This window comes from Triticum urartu, chromosome 7A, assembly GCF_056163025.1.
Source record: "Triticum urartu cultivar PI428250 chromosome 7A, HENAU_Tu73, whole genome shotgun sequence".
Lineage (NCBI taxonomy): Eukaryota > Viridiplantae > Streptophyta > Magnoliopsida > Poales > Poaceae > Triticum > Triticum urartu.
The window spans coordinates 713,991,292-714,005,025 of NC_141879.1; the positions used below are offsets into that span (position 1 = coordinate 713,991,292).

Consider the following 13,734-nt stretch of genomic DNA (forward strand, 5'->3'; position numbering starts at 1 on the left):
AGAGTAATCTTATTTGTGACGTTTGTCAGAGTTGAATACAAAAGATGGCACATAGTGGTACGCGGTGCAGGTTTTGTGTTTTCATTCGCCCGTCACCAAAGTACAAAGAGTCGTACTCGGATTCAAATTTGTGTGCGACACAAACTCCATACTTTTCTCTATAATATTAGCCATGGATTAATGATTTTTGTACAACGCTCCTAATATCATTAGACACAAATAGTGCTATGCTACACAGTCCGTAAACCTAGCAAACACTGGTTCATGGAAATTTGTGTTGCCTTAGTAGTGAAGCAAATACATTGTACTAAAATGAAATTAACTATTTTTGGTAGAATGCGCGATTTATTGGGCATCACTGAGCAACGCCAACAAAGACGTGAAGAGATACTCGCAACCAGGTGCTTTTCTCTCCCGTTGCAACGCACGGGCATTAGTGCTAGTAATAATAATTTTAGAAACAAAGACAAGGACATGCCAGTAGTATGTGTGTTGAGTGTTAATTTGGAGGATCCAAATCGGGTAGCTACTCATTCATTCTGCTCCTTAATTTGTGCATGGCGCCTCCTAATTAGATCTTGTGCAATCCCTTGGATGCTAAGTAATAATAATTCTAGATAGCCCAAAGATAGATATAGGATGCGCCAATATATCATGACAATATATATATATATACAAATACAGAGAAAGTAAGACCATTGACCCAACCGCGTTGCATGCATCCGCACCTAGAAAATGCATTGAATACTTCATATCCTATCAAACCAAAGACACCGGGGCCACTTTCCAGTCAAACAAACATGACGGGCTGCGCCACACCACCCCCGGTCGGCGCGCCCCCAGCCCGAGCCGCCCCGCGCACTCTCGCTCGCTCGCCTATTTATGCCGTCGCCACCGCCCACCGGCTTCCATCCACCACCGCACCCAACCACAACCAAGCACATCATCGCCGCCTCGCCGGGCAACCAACACCAGCCCAGCCTAGCAAGATGGGTTCGCGGTACGAGGTGGAGGTGACCGTGGGCGCGGCCCGGGACCTGAAGAACGTCAACTGGCGCAACGGCGACCTCAAGCCCTACGCCGTGCTCTGGGTCGACGCCGGCGCCCGCTGCTCCACCCGCGTCGACCTGGACAACAACGAGAACCCCGCCTGGGACGAGAAGGTCGTCGTCCCGCTGCCCCCCGCCAGCCGCCTCCAGGACGCCGTGCTCTACCTCGACGTCGTCCACGCCAACGCCGCCGAGGGCGTCAAGCCGCTCGTCGGCTCCGCCCGGCTCCCGCTCCGCGACGTCGTCGACGACGCCGGCGTCGGGGCCAAGGCGTCCAGGAACCTGAAGCTGAAGCGGCCGTCCGGTAGGCCCCAGGGGAAGCTTGACGTCCGCGTCGCCGTGAAGGAGCCGGCGAGGTACTACGAGTCCAACCCTGGCGCCTACCCGGCGCCCGCGGGGCACGGCTCCTCCCGTGATGCCTATGGTGGTGGGTACGGCGCTGGTGCGGGCGCGTACGGCGCCGCGGCGGCAGCTGGAGGCTACGGCGCGTACGCCGCGGCGGCGCCTCCGTCAGCTGGGTACCCCGGCTACGGCTCCACCGCGCCGGCTCCCCTGGCCGCAGCACCGTACGGCTCTGCTCCACCGCCCTACGGCGCCGCACCGCCGACACAGGGAGCAGGCGCGTACGGCTCCTCTGCTCCGGCTTACAGCGCCGCGCAGCCAGCTCCGGCGGCGGGGTACGGCACGACGGGGGTGGCCCTGGACCAGAGCGGCGGGAAGAAGAAGAAGGGGATGGGCATGGCTGGCGGGCTGGCGGTGGGCGCGGCGGCGGGCGTGCTTGGCGGGCTGGCGCTGGCGGGTGGGGCGAGCTACGTGGAGCACAAGATCGAGGACCGCGTGACGGAGCGCGTGGAGGAGGACATGTACGGCGGCGACTACTAGGCGCATGGATCCTTCCCGTAGCATGAATCTTTATGTTTTGGACCGGACCGGAGAGTTGAGAAGAAGAGAGGTTATTTTCTTGTGCTGTCTGTGCGTATCATGAAGATGAAATTAGGATTGTTGATTGCATAAATTTAGCTAATCTCCATCCATGCATGCATGTGGATGAGAATCGGGTTGAATGAATTTGTTCTTGTCTGCATTCGTGCAGCTTGCAATGGCGGCTTCCACCACAAGTCTATTGGAACACTGGTAGAAAAAGGACCTATAGTCTCGGTTCGTAAGGGCCTTTAGTCCCGGTTTCGGAACCGGGACTAAAGTGTCGGTACTAATACCTCCTTCCTTTAGTCCTGGTTCAATCCAGAACCGGAACTAAAGGCCCTCCACGTGGGCAGTGCGCAGAGCCCAGTCAGGAGACCCTTTGGTCCCGGTTGGTGGCACCAACCGGGACCAATAGGCATCCACGCGTTAGCATTTCTGTGGCTGGAGTTTTTGTTTTTTTTGAAGGGGGGGGGGGGTTGGGGGTTTTGAGGGGTTAATTTAGGTGTTTTATATATTGTGTTAGCTAGCTATAATTAATAGAGAGAAGTGTCCTCTCTTATGTCCGTGCTTGGTCGACGCTACGTACTATACATACGTATAGAGAGGACTAGACACGCTGGCTAGCTAGTAAGCAAACGAAGGAAACAGAAGATCGTCATGAACATATATGCATACAGAGAGAAGTGATATCGACCACCTCTCCTTCTCCGAGAGATTGGTCGAACAACAAGTTCTCGTATATCTATCTGACACTACCGGCTACATATATACAATAATTATCTCTGGTCCACATAGAATTCTCCGTCTTCAGGGATCACGTGGTCAAGAAAGAATGCCGCCAATTCCTCTTGAATTGCTCGCATGCGAGCTGGTGCTAGGAGTTCATCCCGCTTCCGAAACATCTAATTTGAAGAAGGGGGTCAATACATATATATATGAATGAATGAAACTCAACACAAATGATGGTAATAAAATAAAATTGTGAATGTTGTTATTTACGTACTTCATATTGTTCGTTAGAGTACCCGCCCCGCTCACAGGTCGTGTGGCGGATGGACTCGCAGATGTAGTATCCACAGAAATCATTCCCTTGTTCCTGCCACAACCACTTTACAAGAAATAGAGGTCAATCAAACTGATAAGTAAGAATGCTAAATGGTATTGATGAAACTAGCGCTTGAATCACTAGGAGATGCGCGGAACATGCTACTATAGTACTTACTTTCGGGTGTCTAAATTCCAGCTCCTTCGGTAGTCCCGGAACTGTTCTGGTGAATTTTCTCCAAACCCTGCCGGACAAAGAAAACAATTACTTGATATCAGGAAATGAACAAAGTTGCTGATATGGTGGATAATGATCGATTTAACTTACTTCTGGAGTATTTGAGTCATGTCTGCATAGTCCTGGGGATCTTTTCGTTTAGAGTCTAAGACGGTTACTACTCCCTGCTCAAGCTTAATCTCTAGGAGAATATAGTGGAAACTAGCTACCTAATCATAGTAAGCTATCGGGAGGGGCTATATATCGACAACGATGACACTACATCTATGTCCCTCGACGACCCTCGTTCTCGATAAAAAAAGGAAGAAGAAGAAAAAAAAGAGGAGAAGAAAGAATAGAGGAGAAGAACCCTCGAACCCTCGACCCCTAGACGACCCTCTTCTTCCTCTCATGTTCGAGAGGATCGCCGAGGGGTCGGGAGGTTGCCTAGTGTCAAAGGATTCAACAAAACCATGTCTTCATCATTAGGCGAAAGTAACATGTGCATGATGGTACGAAGCTCTTCAAAGTTTTTCTGGAACGGAGTCCCAGATAGGATAATTCGCTTTTTGGTACAAAGTTTAGCAAGAGCCTTCCGAATATCGCTATTTGGAAGGCCTTTGCTGAATTCGTACCAAAAGGCGGATTATTCTATCCGGGACTCCATTCCAGAACAACTTTGCAGAACTTCGTACCAACATGCCCTGGTTACTTCCGGCTAATGATGAAGGCATGGATTTCTTCAATACTTTGACACTAGGAAACCTCTCTCGACCCCTCAGCGATCCTCGACCCCTCGAACCCTCGACGACCCTGGAACCCTCGACCCCTAGACGACCCTCTTCTTCCTCTCATCTTCGAGAGGATCGCCGAGGGGTCGGGAGGTTGCCTAGTGTCAAAGGATTCAACAAAACCATGTCTTCATCATTAGGCGAAAGTAACATGTGCATGATGGTACGAAGCTCTTCAAAGTTGTTCTGGAACGGAGTCCCAGATAGGATAATCCGCCTTTTGGTACAAAGTTCAGCAAGAGCCTTCCGAATATCGCTATTTGGAAGGCCTTTGCTGAATTCTTACCAAAAGGCGGATTATTCTATCCGGGACTCCATTCCAGAACAACTTTGCAGAACTTCGTACCAACATGCCCTGATTACTTACGGCTAATGATGAAGGCATGGATTTCTTCAATACTTTGCCCCTAGGAAACCTCTCTCGACCCCTCGGCGATCCTCGACCCCTCGAACCCTTGACGACCCTGGAACCCTCGACCCCTAGACGACCCTCTTCTTCCTCTCATGTTCGAGAGGATCGCCGAGGGGTCGGGAGGTTGCCTAGTGTCAAAGGATTCAACAAAACCATGTCTTCATCATTAGGCGAAAGTAACATGTGCATGATGGTACGAAGCTCTTCAAAGTTGTTCTGGAACGGAGTCCCAGATAGGATAATTCGCTTTTTGTACAAAGTTTAGCAAGAGCCTTCCGAATATCGCTATTTGGAAGGCCTTTGCTGAATTCGTACCAAAAGGCGGATTATTCTATCCGGGACTCCATTCCAGAACAACTTTGCAGAACTTCGTACCAACATGCCCTGGTTACTTCCGGCTAATGTGAAGGCATGGATTTCTTCAATACTTTGCCCCTAGGAAATTAACCTCTCTCGACCCCTCGGCGATCCTCAACCCCTCTTCTTCTTCTTTCTTTCCTCTTCTTATTTTCTTCTTTCCTATCCTTCTTTTTCTAAAATTGTAATTTTTGCATATATAAAACTTTTCTAAAATTGTAATTTTCTATATAAAACTTTCCTATCGGGAGTGGGAGAAGATCGAAGAAAAAAAAGAGGAGAGGAAGAAAGGAATAGAGGAGAAGAAGAAAAAATAGAAAAATATTTCTATTTTTTCTTCTTCTCCTCTATTCCTTTCTTCTTATCCTCTTCCTTTTCTTCCTCTCCTCGTCTTCTCCTTCTTCTTCTCCTTCTTTCTCTACTTATTTTCCTTTTCCTTATTTTACTTTTTCCTCTCCACTAACATAAAATGCACTAACCTAAAATGCAACAAACATAAAATGCACTAAAGAGGCTCAACTAACCTAAAATCAGTGATAAAATGCACTAACCTAAAATCGATATCTACTAACAACTTAAAAAAATTAATACATATATGAAAAAATGCATATATGAAAAACTTTTGTATATATACATCAACATATATATATATACACTAACCTAAAATGCACAAAAATGCTATCGGAGAGGGGGTATATCGACCCCCCTCATGTATCCACATACATACATCTATACATACATACAAAAATGCACAAAAATGAAATTTGAATCGGATTCAAATAACTTGTTGAAAACCTATTCTAAACCTCTCCAAAAATTCTGAAATTTTGCCATCGCCTTTGTCTTGCATCAGTACCTCACCACAAATTTTGCCAAAGCCATCTAGCATTTCATCAAACACCTTCTATATGGACAAAAAAATTCAGAAACTCCAAAAAATTCAGAAAAGTGGACAGCGCGTTGCTGCTGCTCCACTTCTCCTCTCCTCTACTTCTCCTCTCCTTCTGCTCTTGAATGCATCAGGGCCGGCGGCGACCATGGAGCAGGGGCGGAGCAAGGGGCGCTCGGGCGCAAGAGTGGCACTCGAGAGGGGGGCTCACTTTGAGGGGGGCGGCGACGGCTGGAGTCCGGCGACGAGGACGGCGGGCTCGGGGCGGCACGCGGTGACGGGGACGGCGGCCTCGGGGCGGCACGCGGTGACGGGGACAAGGAGGCGGGCTCGGGGAGGCACGCGGCGACGGGGACGAGGGCGGCGGGCTCAGGGATGCCGGCGACGAGGACGACGCGGGCTCAGGGAGGTGACGATGTGGTCCGGAGGGCTCAACGGCGACGAGGACGACGAGCAGCCTGGCGGCATCGTCGGAGGAGAGGACGAGGAGATCGATCGAACTGAATCGAGAATTTCACGAGTGTTGGCTTATATAGCCAGAGCATTGGTCCCGGTTCGTGAAACCAACCGGGACTAATGCCACCTTTAGTCCCGGTTGGTGCCACCAACCGGGACCAAATGCCAATTTTCAGCAGCCCAAAGGGCGGGAAGTGGCGGCCTTTGGTCCCGGTTGGTGGCACCAACCGGGACTAAAGGGGGGCATTGGTCACGGTTGGTGCCACCAACCGTGACCAATGCCCCCCTTTAGTCCCGGTTGGTGCCACCAATCGGGACCAATGGCCTTGTGCCGCCCCGCGCCCAAAAGTTTAGTCCCACATCGCTAGCTGAAGGGCGCCTGCACTGGTTTATAAGCGCTGGTGTGCCTCCCCATTCGAGCTCCTCTCTAATGCAGGCTTTCGGGCCTAAACTTGCTACTGCCTGTGGGCCTATTGGGCCTTCTGCGGGCCTGAATCCTGGCCCATGTAGGGTTTCTAGTCGTATTCAGGCCGTGGAGGCCCGGTAGGAGGCATTTTTTTGGTTTTTTCTTTTTTATTTCTACATTTTTTGGTTTTTTATTTTTTTATTTCTACTTACAACTAAATACTTACAGTTTTTTAGTGATTTCTTTTTGCTTTTAGGTCACAAAAATTATAAACTTTCTGTTAGTGCCATTAGTTTTAAATTTTGAATAGTTTAAATTTGAATTTTTAAAAATTTGTGTGAATCACTAGTTTATGAATAACTTTACTATAAAAATAGAAATTTTTTTCTATTTATTTTTTGTTTCTACTTACAACTAAATACTTACAGTTTTTTAGTGATTTCTTTTTGCTTTTAGGTCACAAAAATTATAAGCTTTCTGTTAGTGCCATTAGTTTTAAATTTTGAATAGTTTAAATTTGAATTTTTAAAAATTTGTGTAAATCACTAGTTTATGAATAACTTTACTATAAAAATAGAATTTTTTTTCTTCTTTGCTATTTATTTTTATTTATACTTACAATTAAATACTTATAGTTTGATTTTAGGTCACAAAAATTATATTCTTTTTGCTATTGAAGAATATTATAGTTTTATTTTAGTTGATCATAACATAATATTTTAATTGATTGTTTTTATTTTCATAAAAGTTTTGTAGTTCATTCTGTTTGCTATTAATTCATTCTTTGAGCTAAATGACTCTGAAATTGGAAAGTATTTCAAAATGAACTCTGAAAAGGTTGAAAGTTGGCATGGTATCATCATTTCACCCACATAGCATGTTCCAAAAAGTAGAGAGGGTTACGACAAAAACTTGATGCACTTCGTGTACAAAATGGACAATCACTTTTGAAGTATCAAAGTTTCGAACCATAAGACATGAAAGCATTTCAAATGAACTCTGAAAAAATTGAAAGTTGGGATGGTATCATAATTTCACCCACATAGCATGTGCATGTACAAAACGGACAATGGTAGCATGTTCGTCTGTTACAAATTTGGCATGGTATCATCATAATAGTTGTAAGAATATTTTTCCTTTCAGAAAGAAGATAAGAACAAGAAGCTCACCACGGTGGTGTCGGTGATGAGATCGGCACGGGTGATCGACGGCGGTGAAGACGGGGACGGGGCGTGACGGACCGCTAAATCTAGACAAATCTCGAGGAAAATGGAGTTTGAAGGTCGAGCTTCGAGAGAAGAAAGCTTAAGTAGTGTGGCTCGGGCATTTCATCGAACACCTCATATGCATAGGAGGTGAGCTAGAGCACCACAAAGCCCTCTCCCCCTCGGCCAGAAAAAACAGAGCACTGTGCTCTGCTCTTGCGCGAGGGGGTATATATAGGCACCTCATTGGTCCCGGTTGATGACATGAACCGGGACTAAAGGGAAGCCTTTGATCCCGGTTCAAGCCACCAACCGGGATCAATGGTGGTGGGCCAGGAGCAAGGCCCATTGGTCCCGGTTCGTCCCACCAACCGGGACCAAAAGGTCCAGACGAATCGGGACCAATGGCCCACGTGGCCCGGCCGGCCCCCTGGGCTCACGAACCGGGACTAATGGGCTGAACCGGCCTGGACCATAGCCCTGTTTTCTACTAGTGAAAAAAGTTACTTTGTTAATTACCTACAGTTAGTTATGCGGTCTGAAATTCATTAGCCTGTGGGTTTGGGCGTTTGGCACAAGTTATTTAGTTCACGTGTTATTTGCCAGTGACAACGATGTTTACAAATATGGCGACTACTTTAGCATGTTACGATACTGACAGGAGCTGCTTGCCTTCTTCGCAGGGTTCATGCATGCCAACCAAGATTGTCCATTGACATGATTCTCATCCTCTAGTTTGTGGATTCACGATGCGCGTCGACATGACGACCAACTCCTTATGATTTACCCCGCAATTTTTTTTTTTGCTTATGATTTGATTTGGTTTCAGGAATTTGCCTGGTTTGGTGCAGGCTTTCAACACAGCCATTGTTTTAGCAGTTCACTGTAGTTTTTTCGATAAAGGGTAGATCTTATTCACTTAAAATGAAGTAACAAGCGGATACAAGCACATTGAGTACACACCCGGCCTCTGCACACTTAGGATGCACACAGTCAACACGAACGCGCACACACAGAAAACAGGCCGGCAAAGCACAAATTCATACAAGACCAAAGCTATGCCTAAGCAAGGAAAAAAACCACGAAGCGATCATCAAAGTACCACAACAACCATATACAATGACATTGAGGTTCTGCAACAATAACGCCTATATGAAGGGAACGACGCTCAAGCGCCACCGTCATTGAATCCAACCACCAATCCAAATCTAGGTTTTCATCCTGAAAAACATACCCGAGCATATCCGAGCAATGCCTTCAATAATGTAACAATGCAAAACATAGCAATTGCCAGGTATAACCAACTCAGGTCAACAGCTGTAGGCTAGTTATATTCAATTGTCTTTTTATCGAAAAGTCAAAAGCTATATTCGTTAGCTATGTGAGTAATGATCTGGTGGTTTTTTTGCGCCATTGCTATGGATGAAAGGAAAGGGAAAACATTTGCTGATCAGAAATTAACGGATCGGAAACTTAGCTCCTTCCTTTTTCACAACGTCAACGACGGCTGCACCGGTCTCGCTCCTCCCCGTGCCGGCCTCTACAGGCACAACCCTCCTCCACTGCTCAGTTGGTCTCAGGTCTCCACCAGCTGAGGTCCTCCACCAGGTGTACACCCAACAGGCTGCTCACCAAGCAGATGATGCAGCATGGTCCCGAGGGGCCTTACCTGCGCCTCATCGGCCGGAACAATTACCAAGGGGAGAAGCAACGCTATTCGGTCTCTTGCGACGAAGATCCTGATAGGATTTTAAAGAAGCATACAAGAAGCATCGCCATAAACCGCATCACCACACCACTCGCACCGCCACCGCCGAGAGGGACAAGAAACAAAACCACTATGTGAGGAGTTTCTCTAGGCCACACTGACTTTGACGGTGATGACATGTGTAGAGTGATGTACCACCTTTAGCTTCTAACCCACTCGAGACCAAAACAAACCCGAGGGAGATCTTCACAGCGCCCGCATAGCTGCAAGTCCTTGCGCAACCTCCCTTTAGCCACCACCTTATGGCATTTCTAACGGATCCCCTATAACCGGTTAGTGGAGTATATTTAGCTTTTTAATCCACTAACCGGCACCTAGCCGATCCCCAATTTGGTCTAACGGAGTAAAATCTTACTCATCCCCCTAAAAAATCCCCTATATTCACTCCATCTTTGCTCCACCGAGTAAAACGGCGCGACTCTCCTCTGCTGCCTCTCCCTCCCCTCCCGCGCCGCATCTTCGCCCCTGCTGCCCCTCCTACCCCTCCCCCTCCCCGCCGGCACAGGCCGGCAACGGGGAAGCCTTGTAAGCCTCTGTCGCTGTCCTCCACCACCTCCTCGTCCTGCCGCCGGCCAAAAATCGAGGGGATCTGCGGTTGTTGTCGCCGCCGCCGGATTTGGTGTTTCCTTCCACCGGCAGCTACACCTTGCCATGGATTGGCCAGGAAGCGGCCCACGCAGCCTCGGAAAAGCCTACACACAACATGCAGGTATCGGCTCTTCCTCTAGCCACTCTAATCGCTCCCGCTGTCGGTTCTCCAGCAACTACACGGCCGACCGTCGCCTGGGCTCGGCGCTCATGCAACGGCTCACTGACTTGCAGCCGCCAGTCATACAATGCGACGACTGCACATGGCAAGTGGTGTGCCGAGTTTCTACCACTCTGAAACATTCCGGATGGGTGTTCTTCAAATGCACAAACCATGGGGTATGTGCTTGTTTTGATTCGGTTTTTCACCAGATTCGATTCAATTTTGGTAGCTCATTTATGCTCATATATGTGTGTAGGATGATGGATGCTCATTTTGGTATTGGGAAGAAGAATACATTGATATTTTGATAGCACAAAAATTAGTAGATGTTCGTGCACTCGTTGCTAAAATTGAGGCTAAACATGAGACTAGATGTGAGATTAGAGAAGAAATTAGAGGGGAAGCAACGTCTACTTTAGAATCAAAGAAGAAGAATGAAGTATGCAAAATCGAGAATCCGCAGATCAACAATAAAGGCATCGAGAAGATATTAATCCAACTAGTGGGAGTAGTTATGGGAGTTGGGTATCTTCTAAAATGTCTAATTGTGGTTCTTATTTTCTTTGGTCTTGCTCGTGTAGCAAAGAATTGATGAATTATTATGTAATCCAATGTCATTGAGTGAAATAAAGAAGCAAAGAAATGTGTTTCGGTGGCCGGAATTGAAATGGAAATGAAAAAAAATTACTCCACTAACTTTAGGGAATCGGCTAAGTCTGGCCAAAACTTAGTGAAGTATTTATACTCTATTAGGCCTTTTACTCCCTTAAGCTTTAGGGGATCGGTTAGAAATTCCCTTACATGAGGGGTTTCCCAAAATCCATCACCCATATAGATAAGATGTAATGCCGCACAACATGACCGCCTCATGGTCCAAGCTATGCAGACGGCCGCCCACATCCTATTGCCACCACACTAAAATTTGGGGTAGTTACTTGAACCAACTCCAATAGAGGGGAGGTGGAGTGATGGGCGTGGAGTCGTGGACTGATCGTGTTGCTTCACATGTAAGTATATATCTCAATAATACATTATAGTCAACAATTCACATATAATTTGTGATTTTAGGAGAAAGAAAGATGCCCAATAGATTGTCGATGTAAACCCACAAACTGGTGATCCCAAACTATCTCCTTGACTGCTCTTGCGCGGTCGTAGCAGGCGCAGGCGAAGATCGATGACACGAGCTCATGCACGTCCTCCATGATGCTCGTGCTGGCGTGCTCCTCCGAGTGCTCTGTGCGTCAGCCTGGAGGAGCGAGTTGCTCGTCCGCACGCCGGCCTGGAGGCCACGCCTTGCCCGTGGTGGTTCCGGCCTAGAGCTGCGAGTTGCATGGAGCGCGCATCAGCCTGTATCTGGTGGGCTCGGTGGGCCGACCAGCGGGTTTTAATGTCAGAGAACTCCTTTTTCTGCTTGCCGAAAATCATGGAGAGTGTGGTGCAAGGAGGAGATGGAGGCGGTGCGGTGTGGTTCTTGCCAGGCGTCTGGCCACGTTTAAATAGCGCACGGACATGAGGCGCCAACCGGAGTAGGTTTAATGATGGCCAGCTCATGGAACGACATTTGGTCGGAGTAGGTTTCTCGGCACACACATGAGTTTAATGGAGGTAGGCGGGCAGACGGATGCCCTGTCATTGGGGAGAGAATTCGTATGCAACGGGTGGCGCCCGACTTCAATGGTGGCTCCAGTGAGAGGTCGCGTCCTTTCTGGGCCGGGATGAATGTGGCGCTGACACTCTGGAGCTAGGCAGCTGACTTTAGGCGAAAAAGGGTGCGAGTGAGGGAGAAGGTTTTTGGGTGGGCTAGGATTGTCGGACACTTGTGTGCCAATGGTCCGTACTTCTCCCCCGCTCCGTGGTTTGCGGGAAAAAAGGACGTCTGGACAGGCCAACGAACTGATGGGGTATTGCCTTGGATGGCAAAACACGTCCGGATGCGGGTGGTTTGAGGGTCCATGTTGGAGATGCCCTTATGCAACCTAATCATATTACAATCCATGAAATCAACAATATTTGAGGTACGGTAATGAAAAGTTCACTAGTAGAAAAAGGGTCAAATGTGAAGCACATTAGTGCCCGTTTGTATTTGAGCCAGCACCAATGTATATATTAGTGCCGGTTCCAACGGCTAGCCGGGCCGCTTTCATTAGTACCGGTTCGTGGCGAACCTTTAGCACCGGTTCGTGCCACGAACCGGTACTAATGAGAGTGGTGGCAGGATGTTGTCAGACTGGGGGCCCTCCAGCCCCTTTAGTACCGGTTCTTGGCACGAACCGGTACTAAAGGTCGTCCTACATAAACCCTTCGTCCACCCGAGCTCGCTCTGTTCTTCCCCTTTCCCCTCTCCTCTCTCTGTTCTTCCCCTCTTCCTCTCGAGCTCATCACACATTTTGCCCAAAATTTGTCAAGATTTGAAGGCCCCCATCCATTCAAATGATCACAAAGGTTAGCAACTTTGTCCTTTCATCTCTCATTGCTAGATTAGCTCTTGCAATGCTTTATATAGTGATTAATTTGTGAGTTTAGTAATTTGGGAGGATATATATATATATATGTGCTAGTATTTGATTTATATGCAATTTGAGGTCAAAAATAACACTTAGTTTGCATATGTAGGTGTGGTTTACTTAGTGCCTTCTAAATCTCCGTCGTAACCACCGTCGATCGCCTGCACCGTCCCGTCGCCGGCACCACCTTGTGGTGAGCCTCTTGTTCATGAAATTTTATATAAAAATTGATGTTTGTGTGATTTGGATATATAGTTACTCGTATAATTATCTTACCCGTACGTTGTTTGTTATACATATAGTGCCATGGTTTTGATATCCGTCCCCGTCGGCCCTCGTCCTTGTTATGATTCGGATGTGGTATATATATTCTCTTTTAAAACTAGTTGCATTTCGTGTTTATGACAAATTATGCCCATCAAGTCGACATAGAATTTTTTCTAGGAGGTATGTGAACCGGAAATTCCAACCGACCCTATTGTCGAGAGGTTAAATTTAGTTGAAAGAGAAAAAGAGTACTTGAAAGAAAAATTGAAAAGAATTGAGGGGGAGAAGATGGAATTGGAGTTGCATGTTGCCGATGTCGTCGATGATCACAAGATCAAGATGGAGAAAATGCGCTTGAAGATTAGAAAGTTTAGAAAATATGCCATCGATAGTGAGGCTTGGTATCATTATGCTGTTGGATCCATTGTTACCTTAGTTGCGATCTTGATCGCATTTGTTGTTGCATTTAAATGCTTTAGCTAGAGAGTTATTTGTTTGTTGCATTTAAGTGTTGTATGAACTTTATGTATGAACTTGTATTAATTTGGTCTATTCGGTGTTGTGTAATGAAGATGAGCCGGCAATGGATGTACGATGACCGATGCTCTCCCCAGTTCGTCGAGGGCGTGCATACTTTTCTGCTTGCGGCTGAGGCAAACAAGCGGGCGGATAGTTTTATGCCTTGTCCATG

The 13,734-nt window shown here is 47.3% G+C and overlaps 1 protein-coding gene across 1 annotated transcript; it reads left to right on the forward strand.

Annotated features, from left to right (window-relative positions):
- Positions 1-800: 800 nt before the first annotated feature.
- LOC125550140 (uncharacterized) lies at positions 801-2,117 on the forward strand. The gene has a single exon (XM_048713056.2). The coding sequence runs from the start codon at positions 801-803 to the stop codon at positions 1,929-1,931; it is 1,131 nt and encodes a 376-aa protein (XP_048569013.2). The 3' UTR covers positions 1,932-2,117.
- The last annotated feature ends 11,617 nt before the right edge of the window (positions 2,118-13,734 follow it).

What these genes read in the sequence shown, in the direction of transcription:
- LOC125550140 (XM_048713056.2), top strand. Translation starts at nt 801, where the DNA reads ATGACGGGCTGCGCCACACCACCCCCGGTCGGCGCGCCCCCAGCCCGA.